General features: G+C 35.3%; 1 protein-coding gene across 1 annotated transcript in view; it reads right to left on the reverse strand.

Annotated features, from left to right (window-relative positions):
• Nucleotides 1–26,949, reverse strand: part of LOC150110297 (uncharacterized) — a 270,355-nt gene that overhangs the window by 69,686 nt on the left and 173,720 nt on the right. Inside the window, exon 12 of the mRNA XM_090395533.1 lies at nucleotides 19,153–19,399. Coding sequence (XP_090251659.1) covers nucleotides 19,153–19,399 — 247 coding nt within the window. The remainder of the gene's footprint in view (nucleotides 1–19,152; nucleotides 19,400–26,949) is intronic.

A 26,949-nucleotide genomic window follows, 5' to 3' on the forward strand; every position in this document is an offset into this window, starting at 1 on the left:
AAGAAATAGGTGGATTGATATGGTACAAAGTACCTTAGACGATAGAAATGTAAGATTGTATAATGTTGGAGTCTTGACAAGTAACAGACTGATTTGGAGGAAAATTGTAGATAGGAAGTTAGTAATGATGTAAATTTTTCATGTAGTACTATCATATTCTGTACACCCCTTGAGGGTACATGGCAGGAATTTGATGATGATGAGCAAACAAGTGAATATTTCCTTTCAGGTTATTTCCTATATCATTTATGTACAAATTAAACAGCAGTGGTTCCAGCACTGAGCCTTGTGGCACACCACTAATCACCTGTTTTTGTCTTAATTCTGCCCCTCCATATACCACTCTTTGATATCTGTCTAGCAGTCACCCTCTTATCAACCTCTTATTTTATCAGCCACCCTCCTATTACCAACTCCTTATCAAATATGTATGCACACAGACACACATACACACACACAGCTGAATGCTAACAAAATAACGTTCCTTCCTAATATCTTTTTAATATGATTCTGTGACACTAATTCACTCCACTAATTCTTCTCAGAACACTCATATCTATAGTCTCCAGTCTTTGATCAAGTGTTTGTGGTGTTGTTAATACCGTGAAAAATAAGTCATGAATAACCATCGACACCTAAGCTTATCTGTTAGATCCTTATCAAATATTTTTCTCCAAATTAATCTGTTATCTGTCAGGACTCCAATATTTTCAGAACTTATATTTCTGTCTTCTAAGACAGAAATCAATATACCTACATCTTGGTCTTCCTCTGAATCTCTTTCCTGTCATTAAATACCTGTTTTGCTAACCTTTCCATTACCATTCTGGTAGAGGGAAACCAGACCAGGTTAAGCGACCATCCACCTCAGATCAGCACTGAGCTGCATGTATAAGTGCGTGCATGCACGCACGCACACACATACACACACACACACAGCTGAATGCTAACAAAATAAAGTTCCTTCCTAATATCTTGATTTTTAATATGATTCTGTGACACTAATTCACTCCACTAATTCTTCTCAGAACACTCATATCTATAGTCTCCAGTCTTTGATCAAATTTTATTTCTAACCGAGCTCTCAGATAAGCCAGTTAAAACTGGTTTGAACAATGTCTTGTATACAGTTATTACAGAATTTTGATTAATTTCTCTCATATTCCATAAAAATTTAATTCCATTAATTTCCAATCCTGTCAGCTTTGTTCAATCTGTTATCTATTTCCATATTTACCATCCTCACTAAAAATTGTGCCTAAACAGTTGGAATGTTTTACTTGTTCTATAGGTTTTCCTCTGCCACAGTTGATGTTTTGAATGTTCCTGCCTATTTTCATAGTCTTCCTTTTTTTCCTGCTGATTTTCACACCAAATTTGTTATAGCAGTTAATCAATTTAGTTAATGAATTCCAAAAACCTGCGGGAGATTCATTTAGAAGTACAACATTGCCTGCATAAAGTAACAAGCCACAGTTAATATCTCCAGTTTTGATATAAAGGCCAGATGCCACCTGTCTTCATAATGTGATGCATATAATTCATGAATAACAGTGGAGACAGTGAGCACCTTGTCTCACACTTACATCAAACCATTTTCCTTTATTTCCTTCAATTTTAACTGCCATCATACAAATCAAATACCATACATTATTATTATTGCACAGAGTCTGACCACTCATTATTAGAGACCCAAACTATTCACACAATATCTACCACACCTCTCCTTGAAAACCATTAACATACAAAGCACTCACAACGAGTGACTTTGGAAACACATTCCATTTGTTCACCACTCTTCAAGAGAAAAATCTAGTTCTCACACTTTTACTAACCACACTAAAAGGATGATCTCTTGTTCTGTTCCCCTCTAGACAAGTACTGAAACATTTCCCCCCCCATATGAATCAATCCTATAAAACCTTATGTAACTTAAATGTTTCCATCATATCCCCTCATTTTCTCCTTCAATCAACATTTACAACCCACAAACCCTCAATCTATCTTTATATGGAGGTCTTGGCATTCCACCATCTTGGTCACTCATCTCAGGATCCTTGGGATCACTTCCTCATCCTTAAGAAACCAAGGTGACCAGACCTGAGCACAGTAATTCATATGTGGTTATATAAAGGCTTAAGAAAGAGGAATAATAACTCCTTTATCTCTGTTTGTTATTGCTTCAATAATCAAGTAATTCCTGTGAGCCATGAGCTACATTAGCAATGTACTACTACTACATCAATTTCCTTTTCAGGAAATTGATATTGTAGTAGTAGTACATTGAGGAAACATTAAGGAAACAACAGTTTCCTTAATGTGGTACACAAGCATGACTGACATTACTAAGGCATGACTGACCTTTCACAATGCCATGCTGCCACTGATACAGTATCATATTCTTATCTATCCATTCCAGAATTCTCATTTTGACCAACTGATCAATACATAGTCTGCATTTAAGCTATATGGCAGCAGTTCAAATTAAAGGAAGTACAGAAAGACAGGTTGATAAAATCATGTGTAATGATTTCCACTGTTATTCATCATCTACACGAATCAGCTTATGAAGAAAAGTGGAATTAAACCTGATATCAAAATTGCACATGTTATTCTTGAATTGTTATTTTATGCAGATGATGTTATACGCTTAATAAATCTACAGTCATTAGGATTCTATGAACAAACTAAATAATGGTGGTAACAAATTTGGCATGAAAATTTGGGAGAAGATCATGGAAAACTATTACATAAGTTGGAGCACATGGGAATAAATATGAAGCATGGATGGGGGGTGGCTTCTAGAGAGACACCAGAGAGCAGTATATATATGTATAGAGTAGTAGTATATATATGTGTGGAATTTAGAACTGGGAGAATGAGGGTGACTAGTGGAGTGCCTATTGCATTAGGTCCAGTGCTCCTTAATTTGTATATCAATGATATAGGGAAAGATTTAAGGAGAGGGGATATATGGTTATTTGTAGATGATGCAAAACTGGGGAGGCTAATAGTTGATATTGGTGATGTAGATATCCTGCAGGATGATTTAAATAAATTAGCAGTATGGGCAAAGGACAATGGCTGTCAATTTAATGTTGTAAAATTTAAGATAAAACACCTCAGGATGAAAAGATTATATATTTCATATCACACTGATGGTGCAGCACTGCCAGAAATTGATAAGGCTAGGGACTTGAGTAATGGTGGACAAAGAGTTGAAGTTCGGAGAGCGTATTGAAAAAATTGGTAAAATAGCTCAAAGGACGACTTGGATGTTGAAAAACACACTACTGTGCACTGATTTGGTGACCACCTGAGTTTCTTGAAGATCAGGAGGCGGTGGAGAGGATAAAGAGATGAGTGACCAAGCCAGTGACAGGTCTGTAGAATTCTCCCTATCAGGATTATTTGAAAGTTTGTGGGTTGCAAAGTTAAGTTAATAGGCAGGAAAGAGAGGACATGATAGAAACTTATAAGTTATTAAAGGAGTCCTATAAGATTGACATAGAGGAAATTTTTCAATATATGATGAATGGAGTGAGAACTAGATTTCATCCCTGGAAGTTATGTAAGTGTGTAGTTAGCAAATGTGTGCAGACTATTACACTTTTTTTTTTTATAATCTTTGTCAAGTAGCTTTATTTTATCCTCCTACATGTTTCGCCAATCTTTTTCTATTGGCATCCTCAGGGAATACAAACTAGTAAGCTAAAATGAAGGTTACAGACTAGGTTATAACTGATAGTTATAATTCATACAAAAAATACCAATAACGCACAATACCAATTTTTTGTATGAATTATAAAAAATTGGTATTGTGCGTTATTGGTATTTTTTGTATGAATTATAACTATCAGTTATAACTTAGTCTGTAACCTTCATTTTAGCTTACTAGTTTGTATTCCCTGAGGATGCCAATAGAAAAAGATTGGCGAAACATGTAGGAGGATAAAATAAAGCTACTTGACAAAGATTATAAAAAAAGTGTAATAGTCTTATGAATAATTGTCAAGAAAAAAAATTCAACATAATGTGTGCAGACTAGGTTTCGGTTTTTTTTTTTTGTTTGGAGAGTGGTGAGTGGAATGGATTACCAAAATTAGTTGCGAGTGTTTTGACAGTGAATGAGGAGGTTAAGGAGAGGAATGATAAGTATTGTGTATATAAAGGTTAGTGCTAAAACGTTGTGAGAGTTTTCGTCAGAAAACTCTCACAATGAGTTTTCTGACTCCATGGAGATATCCACATAATAATAATAATACTTCAGATTCATGAAAATCCATGAAAATAGGCAGATACATGGAAAACATCAGATCATTGTGAAAGAAGAACCTACAAAACAAGTAAGATACACCCGCTGTCCAAAAAGAAAACCGAACTTTTGATAGAAAATAAAACACAGGCCAATTATAATTATTTAAATCATTTATTTCAATCAATATACTCTCCTTCAGGCTTCAATACAGCATTTGGCATGGTCAATTAATTCATTAAATGAGTTTTTTATATTGGTTTTTGGGATACTGTTGAGGGTTGTGGTTGCTGCCACTTGAACGTTTTCAACAGTGTCATCGCTTTCCTTTCATTGGCAAATGAAGTCGGGGGAAGAGAAAGAAGTCACAGATGCTAAATCAGGTGAATACGGTGAGTGATCCAACACACAAACTTGGTTTTTGCTCAAAAACTGTCTCACAATGTTCGAATGATGATATGGTGCATAATCGCGCAAAAGTGACCAGCTGCATCACGATGTTCATGCTGTACGCGACAAATTCTCGCTATCAATCACTTCAAAACTTCGAGATAACTCGCCATTCACCGTTTGACCAGGCAGAACAAATTCTTTGTGGATAATGCCCTTGAAATTGTAGAAACAAATCAGCACTGTCTTTTGACTTCTCCAAGCGACTTTTTTTCGGATGCCTCTCTTCTGGTGGTCTCCACTCAGCACTCTGTTTCAGGATCATACTCAAAACACCATGTTTTATCACCAGTAAAGATCGTTTTAAGAAAGCTTGAGTTCTTACGAGCGGTTTTAATGAGCTCCTTGCAGTGTTCAATTCGATACATTTTTTGGTCATCAGCCAACTTGTGGTGAACAAATCGCAAATTCAATTTACGAAGGCCCAAACTCTCGGTCAAAATGTTGTGCACAGCTGATTTTAGAATCCCCAATTTATCTTCAATCAATCTCAAGGACGATTTTGGATTTTCTTTGATGAAATCATACACTTTTTGGATGTTAACTTCTCTCAGTCCAGTTTTTTGGATGGCCCAGCATTTCATCATCCTCCAGCATCTCACAACCACTTTGAAATTGCTTAAACCACTTGTAAACTTGAGTATGGGATAAGCATTCATCACCGTATGCTTTTTGAAGCATTTGATGCGTTTCGGTGTAACTGTTACCAAGTTTAACACAAAAGTCAATTGCAGCTCTATTTTTGAAACTCATTTTCTGACCATTTATCAAAACACACTGTCACTCTTGGCACTATAACTCAACTAATTTCTTCTATTTTCGAAAAGTTCGGTTTCTCTTTGGACAGAGGGTGTATTTCAGCTACTTAGGCACTGAAGATGGCATCATATTAAAAATAAATTCTCTGGATTTTGCCACTACAAATGGTCTGAAAGAAATCAAACTGAAACAGACTGACAAACTGAATAGTGATTCTAGGTTTCAAATGTCATAAAATTCCATGCTGCCAGTATGAAATTCTAAGTTCAAAATATCTGACCAAATATTATAAAAACACACAATATGATCAAAACTAAAACAGCGATATGAGCATATTTTGCTATGTTCCTCCTAAATACCCAATTCATTTCTATTAAATTTCACCCTGCGTGAAATACAAGAGAGAGAGAGAGAGAGAGAGAGTAGGCAAACTAACGTAAGTTGTTCATATCAGGTTCTTTTCCCACTCATATACTTTTCTTTTTGTAGTGAAGTATTATATATATATCTAGGACCTGAATATGTTTAACATCATGCATGTCAGATTTTTTCTACATGCAGGAAATTCTGATAACAGACTGACAGTCTATAATTCTTTGGTGTGTGTTTTGCAAAGTAAAATGTAACACAAGTATTGTTATATTTACTTGTCTGTCTGTCTGTCTTTATGCAAGTTATTCTTGACTGTATAGATTTTATTAAACTTGTGTATTGAACCTATTGGATTTCTGATCAGGACTTGGACTGGTTATTACTAACACAATGCTCCAACATAAAAATGCACATAAATTCACATGGATAGGAGAGGAAAGGAATTAAAAAAGTCTCATTGACTATGTTATTATTGATAGTGATGTTTTGTACCTGGTGCAGGACACTAGAGTGTACATAGGATTTGAAATTGGAAGTGATCATCATTTAGTCTTGAACAGGATAAAACTGAATTGCATATTGAAAAGAAGAACATGTAAGAAAGTTTTAAAGTGAATAAAAGTTGAGCAGTTCTCAGATGTGAATTCTAGACTAAAATACACAAGCATTATTCAATAAAAAATGAAAGAGTTTGAGAACAGGAACCAAACCAGTGAGATTCAATGGCAAGCCCTGAAGAAAACATTGATTGATTCAGTCAGAGAGGTATGTGGTGAGGGTTGTCTACGAGTATAGAAAATTCAGAACTTCATGGTGGAAACAGGAAGTTAAAGAGGCAGTGGAGTAAAAGAAGAAAGCATATCGAAAGTTCCTGACAAATAAATCAGTTTGTGCTCTTAGAGAATACAGAGACAAATGTAAGGAAGCTAAACACTGTGTGAAACTAGCTAAAAAAAAGTCATGGAAGAACTTTGACAAGAACATAGAAAATAAATATCAAGAAGGTGACAAAATATTCTGGAGGCTGTTGAAAAAGCTCAGAAATGGAGGAAAGATTGCTGTAAAAGAAATTAGAGATGATGAAGGTGACATGAAAACTAGAGTAAAAGGTATCCTTGATGTATAGAGTAATTACTTCAAAAAAATTGCTAAATGAAACAAGCAGTGACACGACAGTGGTAAAAAACACTCGACAGGCATGCAATCAGGGATACATATCCATACTTGAAGTAGAAAAAGCCATCAAAAGCCTGAAATATGGAAATGCAGAGGGAGTAGGTGATATTTGACAGGAAATGCTCAAGTATGGAAGTATAAAAGTTTTACAGTGGCTACACTGCATAGTTCAGAAGGCCTGGACAGAGGAATGAATTCCAGATGATTGGAGTAATGCTCTCATAGTACCCATATATAAATAGGGAAATAAAACTGAATGTGAGAATTAAAGAGATATTTCCCTAAGGAGTGTTCATGGTAAGATTAATACAAGTATACTTGAGAAACGGTTGAGAAGGATTGTGAAAGGGAAGCTTGGTGAAGAACTAGCTGGATTCAGGCCAAATAGAGGCTGTCAGGATCAGATTTTCACTTTACGACAAATAGTTGAGAAATCATGGGAATATAACAAAGATCTGTATTTAGATTTCATAGATCTGGAAAAGGCATATGACAAGGTGCGAAGAGAAAAGCTGTTCGAAACGTTACAAGTGTATGGTGTCAATGGGACATTATATCAAGCAATACTTAGTCTTAGTCTTTATTTGAGTTGTAAGTCAGCAGTTAGAATCAAAGGAGGTACAAGAAGATGGTTTAATGTTAAATCTGGTGTGAGACAAGGATGTACATTATTCCCTGTTATTCATTATTATGAAGGAAAGTGGTATTAAACCTGATATCAAAATGGAAGATATTAATCTCAGCTTTATACAGATGATGTTATACTTCTAAATAAATCCAGTACAAGTCTGCAAAATTTCCTAACTAAATTGAATAACTGTTGTAATAGATTTGTTATGAAGGTCAGTAATAACAAGACAAAGGCAATGAAAATATCAACTGCACTCTGAATGGAGAACCTATAGAACAAGTAAAACATTTCAACTACTTAGGCATGATTTTTAGTGAACATGGTAAATTAAAAATGGAAATAGACAACAGAATCAATAAATCTGGTATGGTAGGAAGTCAACTGAATAAATTTATACGGAATAAGAGAGAAATTAGTCAAAACACTAAAGTAGCTGTATACAAGACAGTATTAAAACCAATTTTAACTTATATGTCTGAGAGCTGGGTTAGAAATAAAACACTTGACCAAAGACTAGAGATCACAGATATGAGTCCTGAGAAGGATTAGCAGCATAAAAAGATGGCGTCAATGGCAATATCAATTAAAAATGCGGATCTTATGAAAGAACTTGACATTGTTAGCATCCAGGAATGTATTACATACCACCTGAGATTAGCAGAGCTAATCTCAGGTGGTATGATCACTTAAATAGAATAGGAGAGGAAAGATTAGCAAAACAAGTGTTCTCTGCCAGGTTGGCAGGAAAAAGACACAGAGGAAGACCATGATATAGGTGGATGGATACAGTAAAAATTGCCTTAGAAGACAGAAATGTAAGATCTGATAATGTTGGAGTTTTGACAGGTAACAGATTGATTTGGAGGAAAACTGATAAGAAGTTAGTAATGATGTAAATTTTTCATGTACTGCTATCATATCCTGCACACCCCTTGAGAGTACATGTCACGAATTTGATGATGATGAGTATTCAACCATTAAGGTCCATGAAAAAATCTACTTTATATACATGCTTATCCACAATACTCTTACTGGGGTTCAAAGGATATCCTCTTGTTCTGTTCAAGATTTTACAATGTGAAATATCTCTCTACATTTATTTCTTAAGTTCCTTTCATGAAAATTATACTTTCAATATCACTTTCTTTCTTTCTTCTATTTTTTTATGTTTGCAAACTACACTTGTACAGCCTAAATACTAAATTTTATTAAATCCCATCCAGGTATGCTGGAGTTATTGCTGTATAATTCAGTTACTTTTTTTTTTTACCTAAGAATTTGACTGAAATAAAAATCAAAATTGCATATTCATTTTCAGAATGGGTAATGAACACATCAATGATAGAGGAATTTATAGCAGCTATCTGACATAATGGAATATGCTGAATGGACAGGCCTTCCACAATGAGTCTAGAGACTCACTTTAGAAGGCATATGTTTGAGACCAGCACTTCCCAAACTGTGGGCCATGGGCTCCAAGGGGGGGGGGCTATGTTTTGTTGAGGGGGGCCGTGAAATAATGAAAACAAATTTAAAATGTTTTAAGACTAAGTAGATTTTTTTATCTTAAAAGAAACGTATTTAATTTTTATTATTTATTATTTCTTTTTTTTGTTCTTTTTTATATTTTAATGGAAAAAATCACACATCGGTGTTGGTTCACAAATTTTGCTTCTTGCGTATTTTGGCCTTAATGAATATTAGTAAATATATGCTTATTCATATAAGTTTCATTTCAAAGGTATTTGATAAGAAACACAAAAAAGATTGCAAATGCAAAATCTTGAATATAAATACAATAAATATTATAATAATATATGTCTATATTATGATTTTTTTTTCGATGGCGGCCGTGAAATATTTTAATTTTTCCAAAGGGGGCCTTGACATCCATAAGTTTGGGAAGTACTGTTTTAGACAGTGCCATAACCATCTCTTTATTCCTACTTGTCACTATACTCCTTATCACAGTAATAATGGAATGTCTGTAACATTTGCATTGTGATCTCTAAGCTTCAGTCCACTGTCAACCATCATTCCCCCAGATTTTGAATTGCATTCACTTCCTGAAGCACAGTTCCATCAATATTCTGCAGCCAAAGCATACTTCCATGGCCTTATATCTCTGTACTCCAACATGCAATACCTTGTACTTATTAATGTTAAAACTAAAACCTCCCCATTCATTTGTCCAAATTAAAAGTCTATTCAAATTTTCCAGAAGGGAATTAAGATCTGCAATGCTCCTAATTCTCCCCAACTTTGCATTATCAACAAATATCTGAAAATCTTCAATCAATCCAAATGAAATATCATTAATAAATAAGTTTAAACAAATTTAACAGCAAGGGCACAAAAACAGACCCCTGGGGCACATCACCGTGTCGTCTTCCTTTTTTTTGAGATACTGCTCTATCATACACAGCTTCATAGTATTGTTCAAAGAGCCAATCTCCAATCCATCTAACCCAGGGGTTCCCAAATATTTGGTCAGAGACCCCTAAGAGCAATAAGCTTCAAGTTAATATATTTTATAAACATTTTTTTTTGGTAGTTGTAATTTTAGATCTCCATTATTTTCAAGATCTAGTCAATTTCTCTGCTTAGTTCAAATACTGTTAGCATGGCTAAATCTGGTTTCTACCATGTATTAACTTGAAAGGTCAATAATAAAAGCTCAACAGTTTTATACAGTTTGGAGTAGTTTTCAATAATATTTTTACTAGTCCAAAATCTCCTGAAACTTTCTTTAAGTACAGTGATATAGCTTCTAGGTACATCTTCATCTGAATAATTTTCTCTTGCAAATCCAGATCCAAATCATCCCTATCACTGTCTGCATCAAATAGAGACTTAATCCATTCTGAAACTTTCATATCTTCCAGATCCTTGAATCTATTTTTAAAATCCTCTTTTAAGCGTTCGAGGTGAGCTACATAAATGAATATATCAGCATCTGAAAAATTTTCTTCAACTTCTTGTTCTAAAGATAACATATTTGGAAAGAAGTGAAAATTTCTAGGATCCAATGAAGTTTTGAAAATCATTAACTTTTCTTGAAATCCCAAAATAACTGTACAACTCTATATAATTGTAATGTCTTTGCCTTGCAGTTTTTTTGTGCTTCATTGATTTCTGAAAATATATCAGCAAGGTAAAAGAGGTGGTTTTTTATACTGACTAAATTTATTGGCAAATGATCGACTGTGCTCAGAGAGAAATTCTGCCACTGAGTTATAAAGTTCTGCAAGCCTTTGCAAATAGTACCTTTTGACAACTATCTTACTTCTGTATGAAGGAACAATTGGTTGAAATTTTCATAATTTTTTTTCACATTGCATAGCAAACAGTCAGCTGTTAAGGGCATTTGCTTTTATTTTATTTATTACCTTAATACAAATTTGCAATGCAGCATCAATTCTTCACTTATGTTTTTTGCAACAATGTGTTGGCTGTGTAAAATACAATGTATTATTTGTACTTCAGGATTTTCTTTTTAAGCTAAAAATCCTCTGTATTTACCAACCATAGCTAGAACCTCATCCATTGCCAATGTGGTTATATTACTAAAGAGAATGTTGTACTTTTCAAAAATACTCTTGCATGCATCTAAAACTTGTTTCACCTTTGGAATCAGTTTTTGAAGATTTGGCAAAAAGGAATTCATCAATTATTGCTTTTTTACTCATACTGTAATACCTTACAAACAACATAAAATATTTACACTTCCAAACGTTGACTCGTCTGCATAGCAAACAACCACTTTCAGCTATGAAGTTACTGTTGTTTGGGCATCATTTATCATCAGCAATCCTCCATTGCACTATACTAAGTGGAATACTCCTTAAAACTGGATTAGCATCCTTTTTCATAACTGACTCTATTGCTATTTTTATAGAGGGTTATATTATTCTTCACAATAATGTGTGGCTTTCCTTTCTTTGAAATTAGGAGAGCAATATCATACGATGCTTGTAGTTCAGCACTGACTGTCAGTACTGCAGATGATTTTATAAAGGGCTTAAGCATTGTACAATTTAAGAATTTTTTCTTCACTGTCTTGAAATACCCAAGGTTTTTATCACTTTTATCATTATGCTGTTTTTTAAATGCTCTTTCATTTTTGAAAGTTTCAAAACATCATTACTAAACGTTCTTTCACATAAAAGACACATTGGTTTTGTTTCATAACTGGGAAAGGGCATAAACCCAAAATTTAAATATTCTACTGAACAGTGATGATACTTCTTTTTGCATCATTGTCAGAGATGATCATTAGGGATTTTCTGTAAGAAATTATTTCAACACAACTCAGACTCTTGTTAAATAATTATTTTAATAAGAAACTATTATAACAAAATGAATAATCCACTTCCAAACGCTGCAGAACAAAAATATCTAGTGACAATAGAAATAGCACTGAAGTTTGATGACAACAATGGCAGTAAAAGGAAACTGAGTATGACCACTCAAACAAAAATAAAGTGAAAATGTAGTTGGATAAGGGGAAATGGCCACTCAGTCATATTTCTAGACTTTGCAAAGTCATTTGATAAGATCCCACATATAACCTGAAATTTAAATATTCTACTGAACAGTGATGATACTTCTGATACTTCTTTTTTTGCATCAGTGTCAGAGATGATCATTAGGGGTTTTTCTGTAAGAAATTATTTCAACACAATTCAAACTCTTGTTAAATAATTAATAAGAAACTATTATAAGAAAATGAATAATCCACTCCCAAACACTGCAGAACAAAAATATCTAGTGACAATAGAAACAGCACTGAAGTTTCATGACAGCAATGCCAATAAAAGGAAACTGAGTATGACCACTCAAACAAAAATCTACTTGGACACTAACTAAAACAATTTATTTACGTTTTCAAGGGCACACAGTTGATGTGCTGCCACTATGCTGACTGCCCAAGTTAAAGATTTGTTTTGTATACTAATTCTAGATTTCTAGAATTATCTTTGTGAGGAAATATTTTCTTTAAAGACCCCTAAAATAATCTTACCAACCTTCACTGGCTTTATTAGGAACTACAGAGCCCCATAAACTTGCCCAAAAACTGCTAGGGGTTGCCAACAACAAATTCCTGATCTAATCAGGAATACAATTCCTGGTTAGATCAGGAATTGTCACTGTCATTGCAATTGTCACTGTCAACAGAACTTGACATTGTCATCATCCAGGAATACAATAGCTCTGCTATTGTATTCCTGGATGATGACAATGTCAAGTCCTTTACTAATATCCTCGTTTTTAATATGATACTGCCATTGATGCCATCTGTTCACACCACTAATCTTTCTCAGGACTCTCATATCTGCAGTCTCTAGTCTTTGGTCAAGTGCTTTACTTCTGACCTAGCTCTCAGATCCATAAGTTAAAATTGGTTTGAACACTTTCTCGTATACAGCTAATTTAGCGTTTTGGCTAATTTCTCTCTTATTCCATATAAATTTATTCAGTTGACTCTATCATACCAGCTTTGTTGATTCTGTTGTCTATTTCCATATTTAATTTACCATCTTCACTAAAAATTGTGCCTAAGTAGCTGAACTGTTTTATTGGTTCTATAGGTTCTCCATTCAAAATTCAGTTCATATTTTCAATGTTTCTGCCTATTTTCATTGTCTTTGTCTTGTTATTGCTGACCTTCACACTATATCTATTACAACAGTTATTCAACTTAGTCAGGGAATTTTGCAGACTTGTAACAAATTTATTTAGAAGTATAACATAATCTGCATAAAGCAAAGAGCTGAGATTAATATCTTCCATTTTGATATCAGGTTTAATACCACTTTCCTTCATAATGTGATCCATATAGTTAATGAATAACAGAGGGGATAATGTACATCCTTGTCTCACACCAGATTTAACATTAAACCATCTTCCTGTACTTCTAACTGCTGACTTACAACTCAAATAAAGACTAAGTATTGCTTGATATAATGCCCCATTGACACCATATAACTATAGCGTTTTGAATAGCTTCTCTCTTGGCAACTTATCATATGCCTTTTCCAGATCCACAAAACTTAAATACAGATCTTTGTTATATTCCATTGATTTCTCAACTATCTGTCATAAAGTGAAAATCTGAGCCTGACAGCCTCTATTTGGACAGAATCCAGCTTGTTCTTCACCAAGCTTCTCTTCCACAATTCTTCGCAACCATTTCTCAAGTATACCTACACTAATACTAGGAGTATTAGGAACAAGAAGGAAGAGTTTTTGGCCATGGTTGGCACTTCCAGACCACAGGTTATAGGTATTAGTGAAACATGGCTGACTGTAGATGATATAACTAGTGATGGGTATAGGGTGTTCAGGAATGACAGAGAGAATAAAATGGGGGGAGGAGTATTGTTGATGACAGCTGATGAGCTCCAGCCAAGGAGAATAGAAGTTGAATTGCAGGATAGAGAAAAGAGCACATTTGAGGCCATTTGGTGTGAGATTGTGGCTAGCAGAACTAAATATACAATTGGGTGCTGCTATAGACCAGGTGATGGAAAAGATGGTGGTGACAGTATGCACAAGCAAATAGAAGAAATGGGTGGAAGGAGGGTGATTATTATGGGAGATTTCAACTATGGTCGCATTGATTGGAGTGAGGAGAGGACACACGGGAGGAAGGAACTGGATTTTATGCGGTTATTAAGGGATAACTATCTGCGACAGCATGTAATGGAAAATACTAGGGGTCAGAGAGTGCTTGACCTAGTAATTACATCTGAGGATTTGGCTGTAACAAATATGACCACATTGCCACCAATCGGTGAGAGTGATCATAGGGTCTTAACTTGGGAGGTGGCTAAAGGTGTAGAATTTTCAATTAAGACAGGGTACATGTGGAATTATCGGGCTGGAAAGTATGACAAGCTTAGGAGTTTGATTGGTTCAGTGCCATGGCATGTACAACTGCAAGGACTAGAAGTTGATAGTGCATGGGAGGTAGTTAAGAAGTGCTTGCATGAAGCAATGGCTGACTGTATACCTAGAGTCCGAATAATAAATCAAGTAGGGGTTAAATGGATGAATAACACCATTAAGCTTGAGTTGCAAAAAAAGAAACAACTATGGAGGGAATTTAAGGAGAAGGGTGACCGGCAGGCACATGAACGGTATAAAGCGCAGGCCAGAAGGGTGACGAGTGTGGTAAGAAAAGCAAAAAAGGATTACGAAAGAACATTGGCCATGCAGGCTAAAGAGAATCCTAAACAGTTTTTTAGATATGTAGCAAGTAAAAGGAAAAATGTACATGGCAGATTGATTTTAAAGAATGCCGATGGTAGGGAGGTAACTGAATCAGTTGAGATAGTTACTGAGTGAGCACTTTGCAAAAGTATATCATCCAGGTGGTGACATTGCAGAAACGAATAAACCAGTAGATTATACGGGAATTGTGGTTAATGAAGTGGAGGTGAGTAGTCTATTGCATAACCTCAATGTCAATACATCTATGGGATTGGATGGTATACCAGCTCGTGTTGTACGAGAAGCAGCTAAAGAATTGTCAGTACCCTTGACCATTTTGTTTAATTTGAGTCTCAGGTCTGGGGTTAGTCCCGAGCAGGTGGAAAGAGGGGAAAATGGTTCCACTGCATAAAGGTGGTTCCAAGACTGCTGTTCTAAATTACCGACCGATTAGCATATCAGGATTCATTGTCAAGGTCTTAGAGAAATTAGTCAAGAAAAGAATACAGGATTGGATAGATGAAAATGGGATATTGTATGGAGGACAACATGGTTTTGTGAAGGGTAGATCATGCCTCAGTAACTTGCTCACGTTTTATAACACAGTTTTATAACGGCTGAACTGGATAGGGGTAATGGGTTTACAGTGATACTACTGGACCTTGCCAAGGCCTTTGATAGGATACCACATGGAACCCTAATCAGTAAACTGGAGCAGATGGGTATAGATATAGGGTTGGTGAGATGGATAAGAGGGTGGTTGAAGGAGAGATATCAAAGAGTGGTTTATTCAGGAGTGGAGTCTAAAAGACGTCTTGTGACTAGTGGAGTGCCACAGGGCTCTGTTCTTGGACCACTGCTTTTCAATTTGTTCATCAATGATATTGGAAAGGATCTGAGAGGAAGTGTTCACTTGTTTGCTGATGATGCAAAGTTGGGTAGAGCAATTGTGAGTGCACAGGATGTCAAAATTTTACAGGATGATTTGGATAGTTTGGAGGACTGGGCTAGGAAAAATGGATGTCAATTTAATGTGGCAAAGTGTAAGGTTATGCACTTTGGGGTGAAAAGAATAGCAGCAGTATATCGCATTGGTGGAACCATACTCCAGGAGATTGATGAGGCCAGGGATTTAGGAGTGTTGGTGGATAGGGAATTGAAGTTAAGGGGACACATTGCAAAAGTAACTAAAACAGCTCACCAAATCACTTGGCTTCTGAAAAATACTTCAACATGCAGAGACGAACAAGTTGTTGTTCCTCTGTATCGAGCCTTGATAAGACCCCATCTGGACTTCTGTGCCCAGCTATGGGCACCAGGGTTTCTTCGTGATGGGGAGGAAGTGGAGAGGGTCCAGAGACGAGTGACCAAGATGATAGCAGGTCTGTGGAATGAACCTTATGAGAATAGGTTGAAGATTTGTGGGTTGCAGAAATTGGACGATAGGCGAAGGAGGGGTGATATGATTGAGACATTCAAATTACTGAAGGGTTTTTATAAGATTGATCCAGAAGATATTTTTGAAAATATGACTGGTGGTGGGAGGACTAGGGCCATGCATGGAAGCTGGGCAAGAGCGTGGTTGACAAGGGTGTTAGAGCTAGGTTCTTTACTTGGAGAGTGGTAAATGAGTGGAATAAGCTTCCAGAGTCTGTTGTGGGTGCTACGACCGTGAATGAGTTCAAGGCAAGGTATGATAGATACTGTGTGAATGTTGAATAGTTGTTCTTGACATGATGTTAGGGTCTCCCTCGATGAGTCTGTCGACTCCTTGGAGTTTCCCGGAACAATAATAATAATAAATAATAATACCTGCATATATCTTACCAGGAACACTCAGTAATGAAATACCTCTGTAATTCACACATTCAGTTTTATTTCTCTCTTTATATTATGGGTACTATAAGAGCTCTACTCCAATCATCTGGAATTCGCCCCTCTGTCCAGGCATTCTGAACTATGCAGTGCAGCCAAACTGTAAGACTTTTATACCACCATACTTCAGCATTTCTGGTTGAATATCATCTACTCCTGCTGCCTTTCCACATTTCAAGCCTTTGATAGCTTTTTCTACTTCAAGTATGAATATGTATTCCTGATTGCTGTCCTCACTGCTTGTTTCATTTAGCAGTTTTTCAAAGTAATTACTCCATACTTCAAAGATATCTTTTTCTCCCATTTTTTCATATCACCTTTATCATCTCTAACTCCTTTTACAGCACTCTTTCCTCCATTTCTAAGCTTCTTCAACAACCTCCAGAATATTTTGCCACCTTCTTGATATTTATTTTCTATGTTCTTGCCAAAGTCTTCCCATGACTTTTGTTTAGTTAGTTTTACACAGTGTTTAGCTTGTATTCTCTAAGAGCACAAGCTGATTTATTTGCCAGGAACTTTTGATATGCTTTCTTCTTTTCCTCCACTGCCTCTTTAATTTCCTGTGTCCACCATGGAGTTCTGATTTTTCTATCCTTGCAGACAAATTTATCACATGCCTCTCTGGCTGAATCAATCAGTGTTTTTTTTTTTTTCAGGGCTTGCCACTGAATCTCCAAGGTTTGGTTCCTGTTCTCAAACTCTTTCATTTTTTCTTGAATAAAAGAAAGAAAATGTAGCTGGATAAGGAAAATGGCTACTCAGTGATATTTCTAGACTTTACAAAGTCATTTGATAAGATCCCACATATAACTCTGTTGCATAAATTGGAGAAAATTTGGATGGATATATTAATCTGGTCATTTGGATTTGAGGGTGGCTGATGGACAGACATCAAAGAGTGGTTTATGGAGGGGTTGAGTCCAGCAGAAGGTAGATTACTGGTGACATATCACAGAACTCAGTACTTGGTCCTCTGTTGTTTAATTTGTATATCAATGAGATTGGAAACGATGTGACAGGAAATATTCATCTGCTTGCTGATGATGCTAAACTGGGAATAACAATGGCAAATGAAGGTGATGCAGAGAGATTACAGGAAGATTTAAATGGATTAGCAGTATGGACAAAGTATTGAAAAAATTCTTCAGCATCAGTCCTATAAAATCCCTTTAATAAATTATGTTTCTATCATGTCTCATATTTTTCCCCTATGGCTGTCAGTTTATTGTGGCTAAGTGTAATGTGATGCACTCTGGGAAGAGATTACAAGATGTGTACTATAATGATGAGACTGAACTGCAGAAACTGATCAGTGCAGGAGAGACTTGGGACTGATTGTGGATAGGGAGTTAAAGTTTAGAGGGCATATTGCAAAGCTAGCCAAAACAGTACAGCAGATTATGTAATTGTTGAAGATACTATTAGGTTATTGTTCCCCTATATATAAGGCCACATCTGGACCACCTGGATTCTGTGGGGATGAAGAAGTAGTGTCCCGAGGTGACAAAGTTGTGCAGGTCTATGGAATGTTCCCTATGAGAATAGACTGATAGGAGAAAAAGATGAGATGATAGAAGCATATAATTTATTAAAAGGATTTTATAGGACTGATGCTGAAGAATTTTTTCAATACATTGGCAGGAAGGAAGAGAACCAAAGGTAACCATGGAAATTGAGTAAGAGTGTGGTCAGCAAGGGTGTATGGACTAGATTTTTTTGCTTGGAAGGTGATGAATGGGTGGAAGATGATTGTGAGCACTTCATCTGTGAACAAGTTTAAGAGAAGTATGATAGGTATTGCATGAATACTGGCTAGTGTGTGTGTGTGTGTGTGAATGATGGATCTTCCACAATGAATCTTTTGACTCTATGGGGATACCTCTATATAATATAATAATAATTCATTGGCTAGTTATGCATATGTCACCAAGTGTAAATAACTAGCCAATGAATGATTTTTATTTTATTTTTTGCTACAATAAGACAGCTTTCTTTCTTTCTTATGTTGCTCCCCCCCCAAAAAAAAAAGTTTTGTAAACCTGTAGTACATTTATACCATTGGCATTCAGTTTAGTTAAGTTTAATATTTAGAATCTCTATTAAAATTCAGAGTCAATTCAATTTTAGTTTCTACTGGATAATTTTAATGGCAAAATTAAACAATGGAATAAATTCCAACTAAAAAATAGACACAAATTGTCATAAGAATGAATGGCTTTGTTATATAAGAATGATATTAAAGAATTTTTTTTTCTATGACAGTTCAATTCCTAACAAAAACATGTAAGGAATCATTTCCTTATTTGTTTTTGGAGGTGCACATACAGTATGTATGTATTTATTTCTCATATTCTGATCAAATTTCTCAATCATAGATTTCTCAATACATGCAGTCAAGATATGTAGAAGAAATTACCTTTCAGGTACAGGGGGGATTGCATGGACAGGAGTGTTAGGAGGCTCCTCATTATTTTTCCCACCATTTCCTCCTTTTTTCGTGATTCTATCTTTAAGCTGTCCATGTAAGATATCTTCTTCTGATGTAGACATTAAAGTACTTGCACTGTCACTGGTCCCAATATTTCCCTGTAATGGTTCTGGTCCAAATGGCTGGAATGTATGAGCTGTTAAAGCTGGACGAGCATGACCTGCACGTTCATATGCTGCACATAATGAAGTATATATATATTTTGAATATTTAAATTAATTAAAAACCCCAAAGTTAAGTCACATGATTATTAATCTTTGTCTTTCTAAAAATAACATTCTGCCATATTTCTAATATTATTTTAAGTCAGGAACAGAATATATATATATATATATAATGCAGCAAGACATATGAGTAATATATCATTAATTCAATGATGTTAATATAATGAAGAATTTAACAATAAAACCATATTATATTATCTAAATAAAAGCATCCAATAAATGTATTTTGATCCCAAAATTCCTATGAAAGAAAATTAGCTAATCTTTACATTTATTTTATATTTTTTACAGTTTTTTTTGTTTGTTTTACATTTATTTGTAAAAAAATTCAGATTCATTATCACGTTCATTAAGTGATGTTTCTGGAATTTCATAATTACAAATCATTTGGAAAATCACTTGCTTTAAATGAATAAAAACACATCCAATATTCAAAAATTGTTGGAAAAATAAACCAAGATAAAAGCAGATTAAATTACAAGATAAACCACTGAAAACAGAAAATTATTCATTTTTTTTTTAAATTAAACAGAGAATCATATTCAATATATTAAAATTGTATAAATATAGCACTAATTGCCAATTATTGGAAAAATGGCCATTTGACCATTAAGCTTTTCTTTATCAGAAACACTAAAAAGTTGGTGATTATTTAACTATTCACTGAATCATACCTACAACTTAATGATTGGCAAACACTGGAAGGTAACAAATACTATTCTTGGAGTATCATCACCTTATCAATGCCTCTAATTGGTCAATTTGATAATGAAAGAAACTCACTTCGTCATCACCCCAAACAATTTCTGATATGTACTTCCAAAGAGTGTAAAAGATACATGATAGTAATACATAAGTTTACATTATTATTTGTTTCTTATCAACAATTTTCTTCCAAACTAACTGTTACTTGCAAGCTCTCCAAAACTTTCATATTTCAGTCTTCTAAGACCGTAATAACCATATTCTCAGGAGGTTTTGGATACATCACACAGAAGGTGAGAACAGTATTCGAAGGTCTGTCAGAATTGGAATGATTTATAAAGTGCTAGAGTTAAGCAGGAAAGCAGTAGTGTTCCGAAAAAAGAAAAAAAATTAATACAAAATTTTTGAAAGGTTGAAGAGACTATTGATGGGATTAAGCTTATACCAGAATAAGCAAGACGGGAAAATGAGAAAAGAAAATTAACCTTGATTGAAAATAAGAACATTATCAAAACTGAGGTTCTAAAAATGATTGGAGCTGTCAACATAGTGTTTAAGGGTGGTGGTTATTATTATTATTATTATTATTGCACCATCAATGGAATCAGCAGACTCATTGTGGGAGGTTCATTCAACTGACAACATATTTATCATACCGAATCTTAAAATCCTTAACATTCCTTGCATTAACAACACATTCTGATAATGCATTCCATTCACTGACAATTCTCCATCAAAAAAATCTACTCCTCACACTCCTCTTCACCACACTCTTACATAACTTCCAGGGATGACCTTTGGTTTTTCCTCTCTTGCTTTCTCCTCTTTTTATAATCTCATCTGGATTAATCCGATAAAATCCTCTCACTAACTTAAATGTCTCTATCATATCACCTCTTTTTCTCCTATCCAAACTCTACCATCCACATTTTTTCAACCTCTCTCCATAGTCAGCAATCTAAGTCCTGATATTGTCTTAGTCACTCACCTCTCCAATGTCTCCACATCACACTGAAAACCAAGTGACCAGATTTGAGTACAATAGTCCAATTCTGACTGACAGTGCTTTATACAGTGGCACAACCACTTCCTTATCCCTACATGTTACAGTACTTCTTATCATAGCAGTGCTATGATGTGCAGCCTTTGCAACACTAGCAATATGCCCTCTAAACTTCGGTCTACTGTTAACCATCACCCCCAAATCTCTAATCTCATCCACTTCCTGCAGTAAAGCAAGGTCAAGGGCATAGTGAACATTGGTGCACATTCCTTAAGAATATGTGGTGATATGTCATCTCATCCATTCCCACAGCCTTATTAACATCTAACCCAACCAATACCTAATATATTTCTAATTCTTTCACTTCCAATTCTCCTAATACTTGCCACCCTTCTATATATTGCACTACATAATTTACACCAGTAGGATATATGCTGATAAAGTGCTTGTTTAATAATTACAATATATCCTTTGCAACTGTTATTCTGCTGCCATGAATATCCAGCAGTGTCAACCTGCCATAATTCTTCTTTCTCTTGCTTGCCATATAGCAAAAAAATCTCCTCTCATACTGCACCTTTTCTTTCTTTACTATGCTCATCACCTTTCTAGTCTGCACTTTATACTCTTCATGGATCCAATCACTACCAACTGCCTTGTACCTCCTCCATAGCATTTCTTTTCCAGTACAGCTTACTCGCTCAACCCTTGGTATGCAATTATGCATTACTTTTGTCAGATATTGCCTTGTGAATTTCCATGCATTGTCAACATCTTTTCCGCTCAGCTCATCTACCAAACATGCTAATGGACTACAGAGCTTCCTATAATCACCTGCTATATATCTCCACATATATTCATTTTTGGCAGTAACCTTTTCTTGTTTCATCACTTCCCAAACAAGCACCTCACGATCACTCTCACCAATCGGTGGCAGTATCAACAAGTCATTAACAACTACATCTTGTGAAGTTACCACCAAATCCAAAACATCAAAGCCTATAATCTTTAAAGATACCTGTGGTACCTTTAAAGGTCCCAAGTTGTCTTTATATGACTATAAACAATAAATTACATAACCACAGTAATTAACTTTAATAAAATGAAAGTACAGATATTTCATACTGAAAATACAGTACATCATCAGTGTGTAGAAACAAGCAAATCAAAGGAATGGGAATACAAAGCACATACAGCAGTAGGTTGTTTACCAATTAAAAACTGTTGCCACATGCTAGAAATTAATATTAATAAATAATATTATTAAAACTATTTTTGATGGTTACATAAGATAAAATCTCTCAAAATTATGGGAGAGAGAGAGAGACAATCATTCCGATTTGGCCAATGTAAAAGGGCATCACGACTTTCTTTGAAAAAGCATTCATATTCAAACCTGCTTCTATGGAGAAGATGAACTTCATCCCACTGGATACTGTGTCAATACTATGTTGTGCAAGACCAGACTTTTGCAGCTTCATGTATCGATATAATATTGATGTATATTAATTCTTTTTTTTCCACAGAATGGCCTGTTTGACCAAAGTATGTTAGATTATAATCACACGGTATCTGGTAAACACCAGTTAATGATAGAGGTGCCAGTTTGCCTTTTGTAGATGGCAACAGATAAGAAATTTTGTTGATCAGAAAATATGTGGGAATGAGATGATACTTCTTCTAATGGTAGCAGGTGTTGTAGCTTGGATGTGGTAGCAGTTAACTGGTATACCACCAACTGCTATATGTACTTTATATTCCGATTCCTTTGATTTGCTTGTTTCTATACACTGATGATGTACTGTTATTTTCAGTATGAAATATATGTACTTTCATTTCATTAAAGTTAATTACTGTGGTTATGGGGGGATTGAGAGAGTCTTCCTGTGCCCCCCCCCCCCCCCACCTGCCAGTAGTGTTACCCTTGTGGTACATTGCTGGTGCTTCAGACAGAAGAACCCCCAGAGATGTAACACTGATAACATGAAGATAATGTCTCCAACCAGGTCAAAAGGTACCACACCTCCTGGACCACTAGCAGCACCATGATAAAAACAACTCAAAAAAGCTCCAACCTGGCTCGATCATTGCCTGGAATAACAAGGATCACATTGCTTGTTTGGGAGGAGGACAAGCTTTGAAAAATAAGTTAGAATCCACTCAAGATATGTTCCTTAAACATAGAAGGACTGTCTAAATTTTAGCTATTTTGCCAATAGATTTGCTAATTTCTGCTTGTGCTGCATTTTTGCTGTCCTTACTAACTGAGTAACTCTCCTGACCTGCTCTTTATCCTCTTCATGCAAATTATTATTATTATCATTATTCATCTTATACTGCCTCCAAAATTGCCTTCTTCTTCCAGATTTCATGCTTAATCCTCACATTCATCCATTTGACACCTACTCCATTCAGCCTTTTGACCTTCAGAATATATTCATACATTGATATTAAGTATCTCTCATTGTCAGTTCCCAAGCAACATTTATTTCTTTCCTGCTTAACTCCTTGTTCTAAGCTACAGCTCCAAGCTGTCCCTCTAAGTTTCTTATAATTGCCAGCTTTGAATTCCAAGTATATCTCTCAGAGAAGTCTTCATATTGCTAGCCAGAACCCAGGTGATCACTTCATGATCACTCTCACCAACTGGTGAGAAGTGCAAAACTTCACTCTCACAATCACATCTCTGATGAAATTATTAGATCTAAAATTCTCCATCCTAGCATGCTCTCCTTTACATACTGCCTCTTTCAAGAACTAAAGAAATTCATTTTCCTTATTCCTAAATGCTATCTCTTCATTCAAATCTATACTACCATAATTAAAATCTCCTTTCCCCATTCACTAACCTAAGTTGCTTATACATTTATTTATTACTACCCTCCACATTTTCTAATCTACAGCAACATCCAACTAATTATCTTTTACTGTAACTTCCACCTCACACAACACAGCCTCAAAACCATTACCACTATTTCTCTCTTTCAAGTCTTACCTTATGTGGACATAATTCCCCTACTATCATCAGTAGCACTCACCCCCTTCCTTCTTGCCCTTTCTATCTTCTCAAAAAACACTGTACCCTTCCATTTCTATTCTCATCAGGATATCATCCTCATTCATAAGATTATGGTATAAAAACTAGTGATGACTAAGAAGAATGAGACTTCCCATATTTTTGGTAAAGAAATACAATCATTCTAAGTGAAATTCAGGCAGTATTAAGGCTTCAGCACTTTCCTTAAATAAATGTTCACATTTAAAGCAACAATGATGAAGTAATCGGGTTTCCTGACCAGAAGATTCTATGTCATTATCTACATCATGCTGTGCTAAGCCAAACTTTTCATGTTTATTATAGGTGATGTAAGACTAATGCTCCTGTATTTTTCTTTTTTTTCTACAGAATGACCCGTTTGTCCAAAATAAAAAAAAATTACAATCACAGTGAACTTGGTAAACACCTTGAAAGATAAGAAGATACCAACTTCTTTATTCTGGACAAACTGGTCATTTTGTGTGTGTCAGGAGAAATACAGCAGTATTAGTCATACATCACTTATAATAAACCTGAAAAGTCTGTCTTAGCATAGTATGGCATAGATACCAAACATAGAATCTTCTTGCCAAGAACCTGATTACTTCATTTGTCACTTTAAATATGGACATTTATTTAAGGAAAGTGCTAAGCCTTATCACACTGCCTGATCTTAAATCAGAATGATTGTATTCTTTACCAAAAATATGGGAAAGTCTCATTTTCCTTAGTCACCCGTATTTTTTTTAATAGTATAATCATATCACATCATATGTGCATGCATAAATGTTCACATTTAAAGCAACAATGATGAAGTAATCGGGTTTCCTGACCAGAAGATTCTATGTCATTATCTACATCATGCTGTGCTAAGCCAAACTAATATCATTTTAAATAATCCAATGTTATATCATTCCTACACTGAAGATGGTATGTTAGTTTCAAGCTGAAATATTTGTAAATAGCATTATTAATGTTTCTTGTTTTACATGTCAAAATTATTTATTACTATTATAACACAAGTGCCTCTAAAAACAAATATTCCTTCATGTGTTATGAAGGGATATTTGTTTCTTTATACAAAGCAAGTAAAGTGAGTTCTGGTGACCAACTGCTGTAGTTTATATACACTGCTATCTACAGATGCAGAAGAGTAAAATGCTTTTTTTTTATAGTACACGATCATCATCAATTTCTAATATGTGCTCTAAAAGTTATTAGTGGTGACATTGCTAAGGTGGTTAAGGCATCATACTGTGTAACTGCAATATTAAAGAGAACATTAACTTCTATGAAAGAGAACGCTTTCTTCCACTTTACAAAACTCTGATAAAACTACATTGGGACTACTTAATTCAGATAGCAAATACCAAGATTTTCCAAGGGGATAGGGAGATGGCTGAAAAAAAAAACAGCAGCATGTAAAACATGATAACTGGCTTATACAATTGCAAATATAACAAATGAAGGGATATGATGTTCAAAGTTTGAGGAACAGACAGAAGAGATACAACAAAAATATACAAATTTAGGAATAAAATCTACAGATATCTGATGGAGATGAACCTTGTGGTCATCCCTGGAAGCTTGCTATAAAAGTGTGGTTAGGAAGCATGTGAAATCCAGGTTTTTCTCATGGCATGAAGTGTGTGTGTGTGTGTGTGTGTGTGTGCGTGCGTGCAGAATGGACTACTGTTAAAAATTGTGTGTTACTGGTTAGGTTTTTAAAGAGAGAGAAAGAGAGATGATAGGTACTGAAATGTAAGTGGCTAAAAATGGCTTTACCTTTTGGATACTCTCAAACTTTTGAAAACATGTGACAATATGCTGTCATTTACATCATATAGCTGCAACATTTAATAGCTGTTCTCTTTACACCTTGTCAAATGCCTTTCCCAGATCTACAAACCTTGGATCCTTTCTAGATTCTTATGATTTCCAAATTATTTGTCTTAAATAAAGAATCTGGTCCTAAAAATCCTTACTTAATCAGACCATATCTTCTTTGATTAGTTTCTCATCCACAGCTTTTCTCACAAGTATGCTTGCATAAAACAACTATGAGGACATAGATCGGAAGGAGAAAAGATCACACAGTGAGAAAGAAATGGAATTTATTCACCTATTAGGAGATAATTACTTGAAACAGCATGTGATGCAAGGGTTTGAAAGTGCTGGATCTGGTAACAGAATCAGGAGATCTATCCATAACCAAAATATGGATAGATCTCCTGATCCATCATCAGGATAGATCCACACTGCCTCAGATTGGAGGAGATTGGCCAAGCAATCTTAACTTGGAAGGTTACCAAATTTGTGGAATTTATGGTTAACCAGAGGTATAAGTGGACTATAAGATGGGTAATATGATAAGGTTAGCAGACAGTTTCAAGAAGTACCATGACTGCAAGGGAAGGATGTTGGAAGTGAAATGGAGGTGGTGATGGGGGGGGGGGGGGAGAAGGAAGCAATATCAGACCACATACCCAAGGTAGAGAAGATATATCATGTAAGAGTTGGGATGAGTAGAATCATTAGAGAGAAGCTTTTAAAAAATGTTGAGGACAGTATATAAGAAGAAAAGCGAGCAGCAAGCCAACAAGCAATACATGCCACAAGGGAAGAAAGGCAGAAAGAATGGTAAGGAAGGAAGAATACAGATGGATTGAAGATGGGTGATATGGATACAAAAGTGGCTGTTGAAGAAATCCAGGAGAAAACAGGTGACTAGCCATCATGTACAGGGCCCTTGTGCT

Source organism: Typopeltis vanoorti, chromosome 1 (genome assembly GCF_054136105.1).
Source record: "Typopeltis vanoorti isolate ZY-2024b chromosome 1, IOZ_Tvanoo_1.0, whole genome shotgun sequence".
In the NCBI taxonomy this organism is placed as follows: Eukaryota; Metazoa; Arthropoda; class Arachnida; order Uropygi; family Thelyphonidae; genus Typopeltis; species Typopeltis vanoorti.